The 18,653-nt window shown below is 43.2% G+C and overlaps 3 protein-coding genes across 3 annotated transcripts in view; 1 reads left to right on the top strand and 2 right to left on the bottom strand.

The window, feature by feature from the left end:
• The window catches only part of dym (dymeclin), a 43,298-nt gene extending 31,885 nt beyond the window's left edge, over positions 1–11,413 (bottom strand). The window contains exons 1-8 of the mRNA XM_076043659.1: positions 11,199–11,413; positions 10,265–10,474; positions 9,616–9,668; positions 9,279–9,372; positions 8,851–8,987; positions 7,935–8,007; positions 6,700–6,825; positions 5,271–5,410 (exon numbers count right to left, since the gene is read on the bottom strand). Of these exons, the coding sequence (XP_075899774.1) occupies positions 5,271–5,410; positions 6,700–6,825; positions 7,935–8,007; positions 8,851–8,987; positions 9,279–9,372; positions 9,616–9,668; positions 10,265–10,404 (763 nt within the window). The 5' untranslated portion in view covers positions 10,405–10,474; positions 11,199–11,413. The remainder of the gene's footprint in view (positions 1–5,270; positions 5,411–6,699; positions 6,826–7,934; positions 8,008–8,850; positions 8,988–9,278; positions 9,373–9,615; positions 9,669–10,264; positions 10,475–11,198) is intronic.
• Positions 11,414–13,133: 1,720 nt separating this feature from the next.
• On the top strand, positions 13,134–15,953 carry rad1 (RAD1 homolog (S. pombe)). The gene is made up of 7 exons (XM_076043720.1): positions 13,134–13,401; positions 13,525–13,726; positions 13,828–13,936; positions 14,082–14,239; positions 14,348–14,448; positions 14,637–14,735; positions 15,237–15,953. Exons 2-7 carry the CDS (start codon positions 13,532–13,534, stop codon positions 15,409–15,411), a joined length of 837 nt encoding a protein of 278 aa, XP_075899835.1. The 5' UTR covers positions 13,134–13,401; positions 13,525–13,531; the 3' UTR covers positions 15,412–15,953.
• Positions 15,872–18,395, bottom strand: bxdc2 (brix domain containing 2). Its single transcript, XM_076043718.1, has 10 exons — positions 18,181–18,395; positions 17,866–17,977; positions 17,686–17,729; positions 17,515–17,585; positions 17,362–17,411; positions 17,204–17,277; positions 17,067–17,117; positions 16,800–16,901; positions 16,542–16,670; positions 15,872–16,436 (listed from the first exon to the last, which is right to left on the bottom strand). The coding sequence occupies exons 1-10, from the start codon at positions 18,328–18,330 to the stop codon at positions 16,194–16,196; spliced, it is 1,026 nt and encodes a 341-aa protein (XP_075899833.1). The 5' UTR covers positions 18,331–18,395; the 3' UTR covers positions 15,872–16,193.
• Positions 18,396–18,653: the final 258 nt, after the last annotated feature.

The raw sequence follows: 18,653 nt of genomic DNA, 5'->3' as shown, positions 1-18,653 counted from the left end.
AACCATACGTAGCTGCTTTAGGTTTAATACAGGAGTGAATGTGAAGAAACATGGGAGTCAGACTGATCCTCGTAGTGCCTGAAATTTTAAAACAACACAGAGGACGCCAGCGACAGCAGAGAGACTGGAGCCAGCTGGGGGTCAGAGGGAGCAGAACGTCCAGCAGAGCCACCAGGAGCGCCGGCGCTTGCAGGCGATAAGCGGCGGCACCAAGGCACACACACACACACACACACACACACACACACACACACACACACACTCTGGCTCCTGTGCGTCTGGCCACAGAGAGGCCCGACAGGAACCGAGGCCAGCCGAGCAGCAGCAGCCGCCACCAGGCCGGTCAAAGTGAGGTGGAGCCGAGAACGCCTGTCGCCATCTAGAGGCGGAGGGTGGACGCGCGGCTTCCCCTATCCACTGGACCCTGGAATCTGCACGCACTTCTCCTTGATCTTGCCACATGAGTCACCCCGACCGGTTCGACTAGAATGTGCTCACGTCGTCGTTTACATGGTTACTGGACCAAAATAAGATTTGAGCTAGGGCGTGTTTTTTTGTTTTGTTTTGTTTTCTGAGACGCTGCTGAGGCGAAGGAGTAAATGTTCAGCACCGGCATTACGCTGGATGAGAGGACGGAAGATAAAAATCTGTGACGTCTTCGCCACCATAAGGCCGGACGGATAGGTGGGGAAAAAAGAGGGGGAAATGTTTCTGTCGACATCGGCGCTTCAAAGGGTCACATGCTTTCCCGCCGAGAAAGGGGGATTCATTTGTTTGCAACTGAGCTGAATTTGTTTTCTATCTGTTACCAAGCGAGGGCGCAGAGAAGTGACTGTGAGAGAGAACGACGGCGTGGGTGGAAGACACGGATGTATTATAAGAACTGGATACCGGACTGGCAATATGGCGACGTGTCGCTTTCCCCCAGTGGCCACTCAAAGTACTGCAGCAACAACAACAACAAAGAAAATCCCATGGCCCCAAAAAGCATTTTCCCCATACAAAAATAAACACATTTAAAACGGCTGACAGGACGTCTGTGACCTGAAACACAATTCATACGAAATCTTTCTATTATTGATTTTTCAATTATGGTCTTTTAGTCGTTGATGATAAAGGCCAGAAAATCACCAGAAAAGAGTTTATTCCCAGCGCGACGTCACAACATCATACGTGCTGCTGTGTCTCAGCTCGTTCTGATTGGCTGCGTCCTGACGTGTCTGTAAGTGACGTTCTCCAGAGCTGCTTTGACTGGCCAAATAGATCATGTGAGTTACAGAGGCATGATGTGAAGTGACACTACTGCGCATGCTCTATGGGCCCATTAAAGCGGAAGCGGAACTTTTTGGGCGTATACGATGGGTGAGTAACTTCATTGAAATGAATAGGCTACCATCTTGGACTCTGCCATCTGGTGGAAGGCGGCTCATCCCATCAGTGGCACCAACCAGGACCGGCCCGGTTGAGTCGGAGAGGCCGGTCTGGAAGCCACAATGTTGCACTCACTCTCTCCATTCCTCTCTCTCTCACTCACACATACACGCGCGCGCACACACACACACACACACACACACACACACACACACACACACACACACACACACACACACACACACACACACACACACACACACACACACACACACACACACACACACACACACGCGGTTCTAGTCTACCTTAGTGGGTGCCGTTTGTTATCTGTCTGGCTCGGTTCCCTCTGCCTGTCTGCCTGCCCACCACATAAACCCAATAATGCTACACTGCTCCGGCTCTGGCCGCCGGCCCAGTGGAAAAAGAAGAAGGTGGATGATGAGGAGGTGGAGGAGGAGGTGATGAAGGAGGAAGGGGAAATGGAAAGTGAGGAAAGGAGGAAAGGCTGCACGTGGACCGGCGCGGCCGCCGCGCTGGAGTCTGAATATTTGTTTTTGAGGTTGTGGGTCGCAGGGAAAGGACTCAGGAGCTCTGGGACACGCAACACAGCTGCACCCGCAAACGCGCCTCGCTTGACTTTTTAGTCTGTGTACACAACAACCCCCGAGGACGGCAAATAACCCGCAGAAATCCCCACACACGCAATGAACTGTAGGTGCTAATTAAAGCCAATTAAATGAGCCCAGGAACACTTTCTGCAACAGAAACAGTGGGCGTTTCTTTTTCTATTCAATGCGTCTGGACAGAAGGCTGTGAATTCTACCGTTACATCACGATACGTGACCGAGGCGCATTAATAAATAAACAAGTAAATATATGAGAAAATGAGACCGTGACTCAGACCGAGGAGCCTCTCATCACGTCGCCCCGACGTCCACTTCACCCCGCGGTGGCCCAGCGCCAAATCCACATTCACGACATGCCACACACACACACACACACACACACACACACACACACACACACACACACACACACACACACACACAAGTGGTGCACTTAATGAGCAGCTGATATTAGACTGCTGGTAATGAGGAGAATATTATTAATTTACTCTTCTGCTTTGCAGCACTTCTCTCCTCCAGACTGAGGCTGGCATCTGCCCAGTCTCTCTCTCTCTCTCTCTCTCTCTCTCTCTCTCTCTCTCTCTCTCTCTCTCTCTCTCTCTCTCTCTCTCTCTCTCTCTCTCTCTCTCTCTCTCTCTCTCTCTCAAAAAGCAAAAAAGACAGAAAAGAAACATTCTTTTGATCAACTTTACGCTTGCGAGCCTCTTTCTGCCGCGGGTCAGAGGGTTTAGACGGCCAGTTCTTGAGAAATCGGCGGGCGACAGATTCCTGGAGGCTGAGCAACTGGCATGATGTAAGCAGGCACATGTTGAACGGGCGCTGCAGCGATAACTGGGGAGCACACTACATGATTAGATGGTCATACAGTCCAGCTTTTTTTTCTTCTTCTGAGAAACAAAGCTGAGCCTTCAAGCCTTTCATGAGGACGACAAACTCGTAAATAAACCAAGACAACCATGTGTGCGTGCGTAATATATGCTCTTTTTATCCGAACATTAACTATGAAGTGTAATGGAGACTAACATTACTAGTGTGTTTGAGGAATCAAAAAGAAAGAAAATACACACTTTTGAACTATTTTTTTTTTTTTTTTTTACATCTTGGATCTTTGTGCCATCCTACAAGTTTGAGTGAAACCCAGTAAATTGAAGACGAATAACATAACACCGGTGTTGTATCTGGCTCCAGTTGTTTTGCTTTTGTGCGAGGAAAAGGGGTTAACCGGAAATTAACATGCTGAAAAGACTCACATCGCCCCCTAGTGTTGGGGAGGAGGACACGTTCCCGTCAATAGCTGTGTTTCCATTGAAGTTTTTCACAAAGATGAAAGCGATATTTCTAAATTTCGAAAAAGTACACTTACAATTTGTAAGTGTTTCCATTGAATGGTGTGAAGCGCATAAGTTGTAATTCTGGTAAAATCTGTTCTCACGAGACCCCACTTTGAGGAAACATTTCTTGTATAAATCTGCATTTCGATGTTGTTTGCTGTCAAGTTACATTTTTCTCTTTGATTGCTTGTAAAAAAAAATATTCCCTTCCCTCCTGCGTCCAAACATAATGTGCCATTTTCACTTGAAGTGAACTGGTCATGTGACCCCTGTACGTCACGTCCGCTGATGTGTAAATGCGAAAAAGTGTCTCCATGACACTTTTGCGATATTCCTCTACATCGATACATTTGTAAAACTACCTCATGAGAGCGTAAAAACCTTTTAGCAAAATTTGAGAGGTTTTTCGAAGTTTAGGTGTGTTCCCATTGCCAGTTTTTTATTTGCGATATTTAGGTTTTGTGCAATTCTAGGGGTAATGGAAACGCGGCGATTAATTCGATTTTCTTGGCTGCATGTCTACTGGAACGAGGAAAGAAGTCCAATTAGATTAGAAAACCGAATTTTAAGCATAGCTGGATTAAACTCTGCATGTAAACGTCACTACCAGGTAAAGTTGAGAAACCGATGGGACTCCCCGATCACCTGCCAAATAGTCGCTCACTGCCGCAAGAGATGCAGACGCGCATCAGAAAAGGAGCCGGCAGCTGCTTTGGATGAGCGACGCGCACGCACGCACAAAAAACAAACGCACACACAGCCGCAGCGAGCCAACTCTAAAGTGAAAACGCATTTGTGTACTCTGCGGAGACGCCTGTGTGCGCACCAGACGGGGAGACGGCGAAAGAAAACAAGTGTTGTTTCTGAGCGGCGGAGGATAAGGTGGCTTGTGTCTTTGTCGGTCTGTGTGTGTGTGTGTGTGTATAAGGGAGGCGGCTGCAGACAGACGGGCTCTGGGGGATTACGGAACAGGACGGGGCACCATAACTCATCGCCGGCCACATCGCCGGCCGCAGACAGACAGTCAGGCTGGCCTGAATGCTGATGGCTCACTGATAGGAATCTGCCACCAAGAGCCGACAAAGAGCATTTATCTGAAAGGGGTGGGGAGTGGAGGGGAGGGGTGGGCGGGAAGAGGGGTAGCCTCATTCTCACACTCAAACAAACAGACACGCACACGCACAGGGCGCATTACCAAGCTACAACGTGCACTTTTTTCATTTTTTCTAATTTATGACTCATCATATTCCTATCACACTGGCATGGATCATCTTTTCTCTCGTTTTTCCCCTCACAATGATGTTTCCAAAGGGAAGGAAGCGTCTTTCCTCTTTCCTTTTCAACACCGCAGCTCTGATTTTGCAAACTGAGCATCGTGTTGGTGGTGCCGGTTGAGGTTATTAGCGTTTATGACAAAGGCTTTATTTTGATGTGTAGGAAGCCAGGATATCACTGCACCTCAATGCAAATGGTGTTTAAAGTGTTTAAAGGCCAGAAGAGGCCAGAGAACAGTAAAATGGTCAGGAACACATGATAATAAGGGCATGAAGGTCATTGACATATTAGTTTGGTATTTTGTTAAATCTTCAAACCTCAGAGACCTATTCACTCTTTATTGAAACTATTTAAGAGGGGAGAAAACACTATTTTACAACTACTTTATCACGTGTTGCGTGTGAACGAAGGCTAATAACGAGACTTTAGCTCTTCACGTGTTAAGTTCAGGCAACTTCATTGGCTTTTAGAAGCAATTAGAGATAAATCCACAAAATAAAAACACAGGATTTGCCCTCTCAGGCCTCTGTAATTGTCGCTGAAGGGAGATTAAAGTGTTATTTAAAGGAGTCTGAAAAACAAAAAGATTGGACTCCGAGGCTATTATTTTTTTTTTGTGTGTGTGTAAATTCCACCTGTGTGAGAATACGGCCCGCAAACGTACTTGCCACTCCAGAGGCCAGGCCGTAAAGCAGGCCTCCCTCGTCTTTGGGCTCAAAGATGTGCGTGGCCGGTGGCGGACATTTCTCCTGGCGGATGAAGTTGTAGAGCAGCGTCTTCACCAGCCGGCTGGTTAAACACAGACTGCGGAAAACAAAGACAGGAAACAGAGACTGAGGGGAAAAGGTCTCGGCATGACAGCAAAATTACCAGGAATGCGAAGTGTCTGGTCTGTCTGGGAGAAGTCACAGGATATTTGATTCCTATTTGATTTGATTATGTTTTTTTTTTTCAGGAATTTATCTGACAAAGCGCACAGTTTCCAAAAACATTTTTGCAAATATTAGATTATGGACTTTTTTTTTCTCTGTTCTTGCACATATCTACCCTGGTCAATGTCAATATTTAGCCATTTTCATTTTTCACTTAATTTGTCTTAAAAAATATATATATATTATATATATATATATATATGTATAATTTACATATTTTAAAAAAAATCTGTATTATTCTGATTTCCTCACTGATTATTTTACTCTTATCTAAAAGTGGAATGGAGCAAAGTAAGTGAGTCACAGTAAAAGAAACCAGTAGTTATCCAGCCCTGTGGACTTTCTCCAATTTTAAAATCTTACAATCATCCTTGAATCATTTTTATTTTTCATTCAAGTCATTATTTTCCACATTTTTGCCAAGTCCCAACCTTGGAAAACACACACAGAAGCGGTTTATAAATAAAATAAAATGAAAAAAACCTGATGGGAAACTATGATTTAGCCCCTTCAAACACTGCGACGGCTGACCCCGACGTACCGAATGCTGGAAGCATTTTATCACCTTCTAATCTATTTCGCCAACATCAGCTACTTGGCAGCCGTGCTTCAGTTCTGTGGCAATTAATCCAAAGTGCTCTCTCTTGGCACTTAGACACTGAGAGCTCGGCAAGAAAATTGCTTCCATATCCTCTGTCTGCGCACGTAAAACGGGAATACAGGAGGGCCCCGGGACGGCGGCCGGCGGTCCTGCCGCAGCGCGCGTGCTTTTCAATATTCAAGGTCACGCTGCGGGGGGAAATTGGGTTCAAACCCACGTAAACGCAGGTCAACGTATGTAGTAAACCATTTCGATATTTTCTCTGCGACGGGCGCTCCCATTTCCAGTTCTATGCGTGACTCTGGTTCATCTGTTCACATTAAATGACAGAGCGCAAGGTTAAAGTGGACGCAGGCAATACAGATGTCTCATTATTGTGGGTTTAAATTGAACTGACCGGGGAAAAGCGTAAACAGCTTGTGGACTCTGTCATACGTTTCATTGAAAAAGGAGAAAGGTTTGTTTTGCCACGTGACATTTAACTGGTGAATAAAGTTGCTTGTTGACTTCAGGCCAGACTGGACCTGTTTTTTTTTTTTGGGGGAGGGGGCTTCTCTCACCATCGTCCCTTCATGACGTGCTGGTATATTCGTCCATCTCGGAGGATGTCTTTGTGGAAGAGCTGATAGGAGAAGAACACCAGCAGCGTGGTGATGGCCTCAAACAGGATGCTGTAAGTGATGTCACTGGAAGAGAGAGTGGCTCGATTAGATTTTCTTGCACCGCCACGTCATCAGAACTGATCCTCACAACAATAACCGCCATCATATTCCTGACGGTCGCATGGCGGCGAGGGGTTCTGACGCCGAGGGATGGGAAAGGCGGCAGAGGGAAACGGTGTCGCGGCGCCGACGACAAAACCGCCACTGGCGTCTGTGTGAACTTGTTCCGCCACTGCCGAGGAGATTATGTCCACAGAGACGCACTGAAGCGCCTTTGTCTCTCGGCGAAAGGCTGAACGGCAGACCGGAGATAATTCCACTATCAATAAGTGCTCTGAAATAGTCGCTCGTTAAAAAAAAAGGCGTGCGTTAATCATGCACGCGGCGGAGAAGGAGCAGAGTTGCAAGACTTTGTAAACAACCAACACTGTTGCCATTCTTGGACACGCCCCTTTAAAATGCGCTCCCATTGGCTGGCGGAGGAAAACTGCTGAGGAAGATCATCAAAACACGAAGCACAGCTGTATGCCTTGTCTTTTATGGTGGATTTGTTAGCAGCTAAACACTTTCTTATAAGTTAGAAAAAAATATACTTTCATATTTAAGTTGCAATATTATTGCTCTGATTAATGCAACATTTTGGCATTCTTTCCTTAGAGATAAAGTAAGTTTTATTGGGTTGTTACTGAACAAGAAAAAAAAATCTGTGCACTGCATCGCAAGAATGTTGGCCCATTTCCTCTCTGTTAGGAGACACAAATAACATAATCATAAAGATTTTCAAGGATTTTTAAAAACCTTAAAAATCTATGTCTGAGATAGAAGAACCCACGAGAGGTAATCGCAAGAAAAGACAGGATGAATTTAATTCAGACACTAAAGAAAAAATGTTTTGTTGAAAATCAAGTTCCAAATAAAAAAAAATATAAAATGCACTGTTAAAATAAAAACAAAAGAGGCAAAAGAAGAACACCCTGAAGTTCTTGTATAATCACTTTTCTACCACAGCGGGGTGCCACTAAACTTTAAAGTCTGGCAATGTGAGGGATTTTAATGAAGATATCTTTGCCCTATTAAAAAAAAGAAAAAATATGCTTGAACACACACACACACGCACGCTGGAGGTGACTTACAGCAGAGGCACCTCGACGATCAGGTGTACCAGGTTGGATAGCAGCTCCTCCAGGAGATCCTGGCCGTCCGACTCTGCATGAAGCGGTTACGGGGGGTTATAACGAGACACACACGTGGCGGATCCCTGCTGATCAAAGTCACAGCGTCTTTGCTCCCGTCAACCCCCAGCACCACCCACTCCAACCCTCTCCTTCATCCATATTTCATAGTGACTGTAGGAACGGAACGACATTGATGGAAATTAGCTAATTACTGGGTTTCTGCAGGGGTTCAGCGAGTTCACATTGTGACTTTGAGACACTTCTAACAGAAAGTTCCCAAACATTTTCCAGGCAACCCTGGCAGAAAAGTCCCTGTTGTCGAGACATAAAACTTTGACACAGTGTTGACTGGAAGGTGGATTAACTGGGGTTATGGCCTAATGCCATGCAGGTCAATGGGGTCAAAAGTCAACTTTGTCCTAGAGACATGGGACCACTTGCAAGTTCATAGGGATCCCTCAAGGCACAGCCACGTGAAAATGTTCTTCCTCCAAGGTGGGGCGTGACAGAGAAAGTTTGAGAACCACTGTTATATAAGCTTGTGTCACCATTCCCACTTTCTCATTAAAAGGCAAATAACATTTTATGGTATAGTTGCTAGTAGCAGCATCAGTGGCTGCTGCTACCACGGGGCTGACCCTGCTGCCAAAAAGTTAACAAAATACTGGAGTCCATTAAATGTTGAATCCCCAATTTTCTATTGCAGCAAAGCCCCTCAACAAAGGTATTTAACAGCTTAACCGGAGGTCTTTTGAGGGAAGCTCTAATTAAAGATGGACACTAAAAAAATATGAGAGTTTATCTATATGAATTAGTAACACCAAACCAGCCTCTGTTTCTTCATTGAATGTCTTTGCCTTCAGCAGGGACTCACCTCCACAGGAGCCTGGTGCCCTCTCCTGGTAGGAGAAGTGCAGGTGCAGCTCTTCCTCGCTCATCTCCCTGATGAACACCTTGAGCAGGCAGCGAATCATGAACAGGGCATTGTGAGCCTGCCAGATGAACAGCTGACTGCGGAGGAGAAATGGGAACATCACGCTCGAGGTCAAAATAGGTGCTGTGCCAAAAATAGATTCCCCCATGGAGAAGGGCCTGCTAAATGAGTTGGTGCATGTCCCAGATTTACAGATGGAACCCAGCTTAAGTGTGTGCATTATCCCATAATATTAACAATGCCTTAATGTCTCTAAAAAAAATATGTTTCTTCTTTTATTATTGTCCACAAAATCCTTGTGTTTATCTTTGCTGCCAGTTCCTATCAGCTGAGATTTACTTTCCACCTCCTGAGATTCCCATACTCACTCTTGGCATTCTGTCGAGATCTTGAGCTCTTTGGTTCGTCCCAGGAAAACTCGCACAAGAGCGCCAAAGTTTCCCGTTCTGGGATTATTTTCAACTTTAAAAGAAAAAGTAAACAGAGCTGATCAGCAGCAACGTCATGCAAATCACACAACTTCCTTTCTTTGATGGGTTTGCAAGACAAGTGCAACTACTTATTAAACACGGGTTTAATAAGTAGTTTACATAAGAGAACAATAGCAAATTCCTGACTAGTTTCACCAAATACTGAAGCTATGATTGTGTCAACTTATGAAGTTTAGAGGAGACTGTGCCTCTCTTAATACATCATGCAACTTACTGAAGGTCTTTGCCAGGGGAACGACAACCTCATCCAGCAACTTGGACTCTGCACTGTTTGACAGAAGAAACAATTTAAAAAGTTGGAAATAAACTGAGACAATGACTCAGAGGCACACAAGTGATTCCCGCAACATTTCCTGACCAAAAGAGAAAAATGTAATCATTAACTCAATGATTAACTAATTTGTTAATTCGTTACCAGGCTAGAATGGCTGCTGTTTTCACATTTTTCCTTAATCTAGCGCTGCCTTTTAAAGCTAGTAATCACCATGCCTCATTCTGCTGTTTGCATATTTTGCAAAAGGTATTTTAAGTGGTCAAAAGAACTGGAAGGACCAGCTGGGACACGTTGACTTTTCACCATCCATCATTTTAACATAAATTCACGTCCCCAAAACTACAGTAAGTGCCATGTCTCTATAGACATCAACGCTTCAATGTAAGAGAGATATTATCGGAGTCAGATGCCCATTTTCTATTAATATTTAACAATATTCATCACCCCTGAGCTGCAACGCCATTGTTTTGCTTCCCAGCTTCATTCAAGGGGTTAAATGTTAACTGGCTTCTTAGCCAAGCAAGACGCCAACACTGTTGGATCATTGACAAAGTAGAGTTCTGCAAACATCCCGTGTGAGCGTGTGTACCTGCTTGTCGGGCTGATAAACGTAAAAGAAATGAGTTGGTTCCAGAAAGGATCGTTCTCCGATATGGACTCTGTGCCGACCAGGGTCTTGAGACTGGGGTTGGTGGACAGATCGCTGACCTGGCTTGTGTTGGCACCCATCTCCACTGTCTCCCTTCAGCGGGACCCACCTATCTCGACCTCTTCTTCACCAGGCACATATGACAGGATCCTTTGGGCAAATGGGATGTTCAGCTCACAATAAAGCATACAAGATAATATATCACTTTCAACAATTTTTCTGAAACATTTTCTTCCTTTTTATTTAAATTGCCGCAATTTGGACAAATAAATCAGTCTGAAATCAAATTTAAGACCAACTATTTGAGAAGTTGGAACCAGCAGGGTTGATCCATATTAACGCGTGCATGCAATAGACTGGATCATTTCTACAACCGGATGACAGACAAGGAACCAGGACCTGTCGTCTTCTGAAATGACACACCTTTGACACACAGGTATAGCCGGCTAGCCAACATTTGTCCGAGTGAGCCGCGACGAGATTGCAGTTTAGGTACCCCCTGGGGGGGGGGGGGGGGGGGGGGTGCGTCATTTAGTTGAAAGTAAACAATGCGACAAACTACCACCAAAGCACGTAGCTCTTTATATGTCTTTAACCGTGACGTTATCTCGTATTATGACTGCATTAATATCCAATGCTCCGGGGGCATAACGTTGGCTAGCTTAGCTTAGCCAGTTTCGTTGGTGCTCCTCAGATTTATTCTTTTTTTATTATTATTATTTTAAAGGTGCACCTTGTGAACACCCTGATAGAACGACCCCGTTGCTAACAGAGTAAGTGAACCACTTGCTTTCTACTTGGGTGAAGGTTGACAAGTGACAGCCCAGAGGGAGGCAAGTAACTGCTTTTGCTATCAGCTGACCGCTCGGCTTACCTGTCATTCAAGCTCCCCGCCGCCCTGTCGTCTTCTTCGAGCGTTGGGAAATCAGCCTCTATGTCTAAGAATCGGTAATTTGGTTCAACTCCTCAATGTCCAGTTAAGCAACGCCGAAACCCCTAAATGTTTGGTATGATTGTTAGCCCAGCGTATTCCTTCCCTCCATGTTTTCCACGTCGCCACCCCCTGCGTAATGACGACGTGTGAAGCGCTGCTGTTGCGTTGGTGACGCCGCAGCTCCACCGTCGGCAACGTAACCTACGCGGCTATGCTAACTAGTAGCATTACTATAAATGTCACAACTCCCTGTGTTTTCTACACAATTTCACACAGTTTGTTTTGTTAGAAACGACATAGATGTTGGTATAATCCGCGGTTGTTTGTATTGTGTAATGTGCTTGCAGCTTTATTTATCATTTCTATTTCAGCATAAAGATAGTATTTTTCAGAAGTATCAAAGCACAAATAAACAGCAAATTATCAAAGAAGTGGATGGGGGAACCCTAAAAGGCACGACAGTATTAAGAAGGATGGTCGGAACAAAGCTTCAAAACAAAAAACTTGTGACTTGTTGAAACAAAAAGCTTTGTATAAGAGAAATAAGGGAGCAAACACAGGTGTTAGCAATTTGTTTTATTTTTTTCCAATATCAAGTTTAATTAAACAACTTATTTGTGAAGACAGAAGTTTCAACTAATACACATATTTATGAGTTTAAGTGGAAATGTGTCAACGGATTTATGACCAAAAATAAAAAAAAATAACATATAAAGATTTTAAAACCACTCTATTGAAAGAATAAATCATAAGTTAAGTAATAGTCTCTCTATCTTATATTATTGGAATATTTACATGGGGTTTTGATGCATCTCATTCACATTTGTAACCTCTAGTCAGTCTTCTTGTCTGCTGCTATAGAGGATCCATTTGCGACAGCCTCCCCATTGCTTTCAGTCTGAAAAAGTGAGAAAGATTGTAATTTGTCATTGAAAATACTTTCTTAAGCAGGATGTATTGTGAAGAAGCTTCAGAATACTGGCAACAACAGTGTACCTGTTAAATTAAATCTATAGAGCAGAGGGCACTATTATGTATATCCGATTTCCAGCATTTCATTTTCATTGAGACCGAGAAGTCCACCACTCCACAATCGCATACAAAAAACTAAAAAGCTGTCCTATAAATATCAATTTACTTACTTTACACGTTCCATTACTGTTTTGACTAGCTTTTTGGTCACTGGGTCCTGTCTCCTGAACTGCTTTCTTGGTCCAGAAGATACTGATAATGGGTGAGATGATAGGATACAGGTAGGGTTCCAGGAACCTCTTGTAGACCCACAACAGGACAGGAATCACAATGCAGGGAATGCACACCATGACTGGTTCAGAAGGCTACAGGAGAGAAAGCAGATATGGTTTTTACCAGATGGCCCCAAAAATGTAATACTCATCCTACTGTACGTAGAAGAGAATAGAAATCAGAGATTTTGACAAGTGATACAGGAACACTTTACATGTAGTGTGTAAAACGTATACATGGACAAAATTACGACGCAGCACCTACTAAAAATGGACTTAACATGCCGAAACTGTTGTCGGACTCAATGTCCGACTTATTTAACTCGTCTTATTACTGATTTACGAACACGACGTCAGTACTACCTAAGCATGTAGCTAACGCTAGCTTTCTCAATAGCACAGTGCCAAATTGTAGGTAAACTAACAGTCCGAGACATTGGACAGCCCTTTTGTCATCGAATTACTTAACTGTACATTAATTCTCACCTCTTTAAAGCACAAACCACCACCGCTGTCACGCACTGACGACGGAAACAGGTTTATTCTCTCCCGTGTTTTGGACGAAGTCTCTGGAAGCCGTCGAGTCTGCGTGGAACCAACTTCCGCAAAGCGTCGCAATAGCGGAAGTTGTGTCATTCTATAGCGCCTTTCTTCAAAACAAAAAAAGATGTCACATTGTTGGCGTGCAACTAGTTAATAATTCCAGGTTTTCGAGAACATTTTAGCAGCAAGTTTTATCGGGTTTGCTGAGTAAATTAATAGGCATACAGTAATTGTAGGTATTTACTGGTTTGTAGTGATAACAGCCTTTATTTCTTCGCATGTAGCCTAGCTTGGTATTCGTGCAAATTACGTATTTTACGTACCCAAGTCTGGCAAAGTTTCGTTTAAGATTCTGTGTAAGTAAAATATTACCTGTTAACATTTATGTATATCATACACATTTCGACTCGATAGACACTTCCAAAACTAGCGTGCTTTTGATGCTGCGAACCTTTACGTGAATGGTGCCTCTATTTTAGGATCACGATGCCTCTGTCGACCCAGTCGCAGCCAGGTGATGAACTATATGTCTTCGTGGCCAGTTTGGATAACGCCCGCAATCTGTCGAACATATTGAAAGCGATAGCATTTAAAGACCACGCTATCTTTAGCGCGACATCGAACGGTCTGAAAGTCACCGTTGAGGACTCCAAAAGCCTACAAGCTAATGCATTTATCCAGGTGTGTTTTACCTTAAGCATATAATTCACATTTGATGATTGTTCTATCCTTTGGGATAACCGCATCGGAAAGATGCATCCCTAATTATCCTTCTGTTTCAGGCCGATATATTCCAAGAGTTTACCTTAAAGGACGACTTGGTGGGTTTTCAAGTAAACCTCACTGTTCTGCTGGACTGTCTGAACATCTTTGGTGCGAGCACAGTACCAGGTAAAAATCATGTTTGAAAACCCCAGCAAAAAGATTGACAACCAAATGTGATCACTCTTTTTGTATTTGTCAACTATATTCTTATTTAGGACCCCCCCCCCCCCCCCCCCCTGCAAAAGGTTCTCACAGTCAATCTTTGTTGCAGGAGTATCAACAACCTTGCGGATGTGCTACAGAGGATATGGTTACCCGCTCACCCTGTTTCTGGAGGAGGGTGGAGTTGTGACTGTGTGCAAGATCAACACACAGGAACCAGAGGAGCCAATCGACTTTGACTTCTGCACCACCAATGTCACAAACAAGGTTGAAATACTGTACCACAATGTAAAACTTAGGAAGAAGCTTGTTAGTTCCTTCACTGAATTGTATTGTTACTAAATTACACTTACCTCCGTCTTGTTCTTTGTAAAGGTAATCCTGCTGTCAGAGAGTCTGAAGGAAGCTTTCTCTGAACTGGATATGAGCAGTGAGGTGCTACAGATCACCATGTCACCCAGTCAGCCATTCTTTAGGTTTGTATTCAGTGTATAACCAATAGTGCATCAACAGATTTTCTGCAGAAAATATTGTTTAAAGAATTCTTGGCTCAATTGTTGAGATATCTCATTTCTGAACACATTTAGCCTGACAAAAACAGAATTTTCCACGTTCTTAAGAGTTGCTTTATTTTACAAATAAAAATTTCTGTTTTGCCCCTCAGGTTGTCTACATTTGGGAATGCCGGAAATGCCCATTATGATTATCCCAAAGACTCTGACATGATGGAATTGTTCCAGTGCACAAAGACACAAACCAACAGGTTAGCAGCACTGTTAGATTCAACCTTTCATTTTCAATCCAACATTTCTGAATGTTGAATTGAAACTGTTGTTTATAATACCCATGTATTATAACCCATCATCATAATCTCAACCATGTATTTGTTTATGCTCAGTCAAACTTCACACACCAGAGGGCAGTATAACCTACCATTTCACATCGTGACACTAATTACAGATTACTAATCAGTTTTCCTTATTAATCATGCAGATCATATTAATTCCAACCTCAGTTTTGTTTATAGTGACAGTGAAGCTGCTTTACCTTACCTTTACAAATTGTTAGTTGTTTAAGTGAACATCAGATGGATGACTAACTCAGTATAAAATGGTGGACAACAATCCCGTAGTCCCAATAAAACATTTTGCCTTTTTGCCATTCATATTCATGTACTTTTTCCATCTGTTGTCTCCCATCCATTCACCTGCTTGCTTGTGATTGCCTGCATTCAGTTATAAACCTCTACATTCTGCTCCATCAGGTACAAAATGTCCCTGCTGAAGCCTTCTACCAAAGCCTTGGCCTTGTCGTGCAAAGTCTCGGTGAGAACGGACAGCAGGGGCTTCCTCTCTCTTCAATACCTTGTGAGGAATGATGACGGACAGATCTGCTTCGTAGAGTATTATTGTTGTCCCGATGTAGAGGTGGAGGACTGAGCACTACAGTGAGTTCAACAAACACCTTAACCTCAGTACCTGCCAGTATCCGAAAGGCAGCTAGACACACCAGGCATGAGCAGTCTGTGGTGTCCGCTGCAGCACCGAACAATGAGCCACTGTAACAAACTGGGATGGTCACGTGATCTGGAGATCCCAGTTAGTGCTGAATGTGCAAAGTTAGAAGACGTCCACTTGGTTGTTTTGTACTTGTATGTATTTAGACTTTTAACACACAGGACACAAATTATATATGTTGTCTAACTTTACAATTCAACTTGGATTCCAGCCCAGTTTCAGTCATCGTCTGCAAGTTTGGTGTTTGATTTTCTTTAAACTACTTTTTTTTCTTTTCTTTTTTTTTAAATTTACTCATCCAGAGCAATTGATGAAGAAATACCTTTAAATACCAACATTCTCAGCCTGCTTGTTTCTTCTGTGGAGCAACAATGAAATGACATTTGTATGGGTTTGTTAATGTTTTATTCCCATGATATAGAAAAACAGCTGTTGCTTTCACAATAAACATTCAAACACTTAAACACAGCATATCTTCATTTCTACAAAAAAGGGAAGGCAAGAGTGAATATTGTAACGCAATTACAATAATCCTCCAAAGGAGGGGAAAACTTCTGACAATTCATAAACCAGGGCATAGGCATTGCAACGTGCTGTGCACAATTCTACTAGATAATGTGCACATTACAGTCACACCGTTGCATTATCCAGCCAGACTGGTGGTGAAAATGTCAGTTTGACTCAGCTCTACCGGGTCTATCTAGTTACCTGTGTACCATTCGTTGTCTTTTGAAAGCTTTGTGTTTGTTGCGTTTTGCAACCTTGGGCTCAGGAGCTTCTGTTTCGATGTGAACCGGTTTCTCTTCAGCCGGTGTGAAGAAGACGTCGGCTGTGACGTCCTTCTCCAAATCCTGCTTCGCTTCTGTCCTCTTCGTTTTCTGCATCTCCTTCACCATTTGCTTCTCGCGCACTCGAGCTGCTGCTGCAAGTCTGATCTCCCGCCGGTGCTGGAGGTGTGGGAAGAAAGAGAAAAATACCTGATTTGATCTATGCTGTTGTATGGGCAGGGGCCAAAGCCATCCACTCATGTGCATCTAAAACAAACAATTTACCATGTTTGGTGACTTGAAGCCTGGGTTTTCATAGAGTGTTGGCCCTCCAAAGCTGCCCTGGAAGATCTTGATAAGATTTAGAACAAAACGGGGGCCAATCTCCACCAGGGAGGCATCCTCTTCAATGATCTGCACGAGGCAAGGATAAAATTATTGCAAAATGTACACAAACTGGAGAAACATCTCTAAAGTCATTTAAACTAAAGACTTGGGCTGCAAAAAAAGATATGACTTGACACAATGACCCAAAAAGATTACCTGATAATTTCTGAACCATATCCGGTTGTCTGCAATGGTGAAAGTAAAGACGTGATCCACGAAGGGCTGACTCTTAGGATGGTAGCGCGGTGTGGAAAAAGTCTGCAACAGCAAAATGAAAACCAGTTGAGTTGAAATGTACATGATGGTCACTTGTCAGGTTTTCTACATCAGCAAAGTTGTGAACTGGCTTCTCAACCAAGTGAATTTCTGCTTAATACCAGTGACGGTGTATTAAGAGTTTATGTAGGTTTCTTGCACACATACCTGCGTGAAAAGCTCCTTCAGCAAAGCATAGTGGGGCTCCTTGTCAAATTTCTGCATTGCAAAACAAATGAGGGTGTTACAAAGAATGTGTATGCATGTTCAATATCAAATAAAAAGGATATTAGAAAGCTACTAACAGGATCAAATGAGAGCAGCGGCCTGGATCCTTTGAGGCAGTTTCCTGTCATCTTTAGTTCAGCCAGTGTATGAACTATAGAGGAAACAAAAACATACATCAACTCTGCTGACAGAGAACATGAAGGTAATACTTTACAGGTAAAAAAACGCCACTTACTGTTTTGAACCAGAAATTTTGCAGAGGGACCGTGAGGGCTGTTTGAGATCCTGAAAGAGAAGAATAAGTTTGAATGAATTACGTTATGCTGTTGGATAATGACATGTCAATTTTTTTTTTATATGGAAATGTTAACAACAATTGTATACTTGCCACATATAGAGATCCTGCTTCTTTTTGGCCTCAAAAAAGAGGCATTTGTTGCAGTTTTTGATTTCACACACCTGGAAGTAACCACACAAACCATGAGCTGATGCTGAGAAAGTGACACACGTTTAAATACAAAGTGTGATTGAAACAATTTTAGAAAATATGTACACTGACCTCGTTTATCACAAACAACTTGTCCTTCCTGTCCATTTTGGTATCTAATGGACAACGGGAAATGTTTTTAATGTTAGTAGAGTTGAAACACAGACACACGCACGCTGTCTCTTTCTCTCTGAGAAAACAGGTGATAATTTAATATAGTATTGAATAATATTGAATACAACCGATACTAACCTGCTTTTGAGTGAGGCATCATTGTCTTCAGGTCACTCATCAAATGCCTCGTTCTGAAGTTTATGCCTCTTGAGGAAAAAATTAGAACTCTTTCCTTGTTGGTCCATTTGCCCTGTGCAAGGAAATTCATAGTCATTTATTTACATGTTTTGCAACCTGATACAACGAAGCACTTAGTTAGTGTTTATAATCAGAGTTACTATGACATTTAGAATGCGTTTAAGAATGTACTACAGATGTGTTCATCAACTTAGCTAGCCATAGCTGACTAGCCTCCGGGGTCCACGGCGAAACGACACTCTAAAGTAAACTTACCCTCGAGACCGGCGGTGGAAGAACGAATTCGTTTTGCCTCTCCGGTTCAACGTCAACTGGTTCATTGCCGTCATCCGCGACGATCTTTATTTTCTTTCCCTTTTTATTAACTTGATTCTGTCCTCCACGTTTTCTCTTGAACGCCGACATGTTTTCATGAGCAGAGCAAATCTCGCGAGCAAAGACGTCGGCTCCACACACGTGCGATCGGAGCGTGGCACAGAGAGGCGAGATTGCCCCTAGTGGCGAGGAAATGGTACTTATACATTCCCTTTTTTTCGAAGGGGGCGGTGAAAACTCGTATAATTATTTTCCCCCCCGATTTCGCGGAATTGATGGTATGTTTGAAGTCAATGTTTTAAAACCGAAGCCATTAGAAGTATTAAAAAATATATTTTCCCAAAAACCTGACAAGTTTGACGCCAAGTAGCAGCTGGTTAAGAACGATATTCAAGATTGGACTGTAGAGGGAG

The sequence above is a fragment of the Nelusetta ayraudi genome, unplaced genomic scaffold, assembly GCF_046127955.1.
Source record: "Nelusetta ayraudi isolate G7.1 ecotype Tasmania unplaced genomic scaffold, CSIRO-AGI_Nayr_v1 ptg000076l, whole genome shotgun sequence".
Lineage (NCBI taxonomy): Eukaryota > Metazoa > Chordata > Actinopteri > Tetraodontiformes > Monacanthidae > Nelusetta > Nelusetta ayraudi.
The sequence above is the reverse complement of the archived record's forward strand: the minus strand, read 5'-3'. Positions and strand labels throughout refer to the sequence as shown.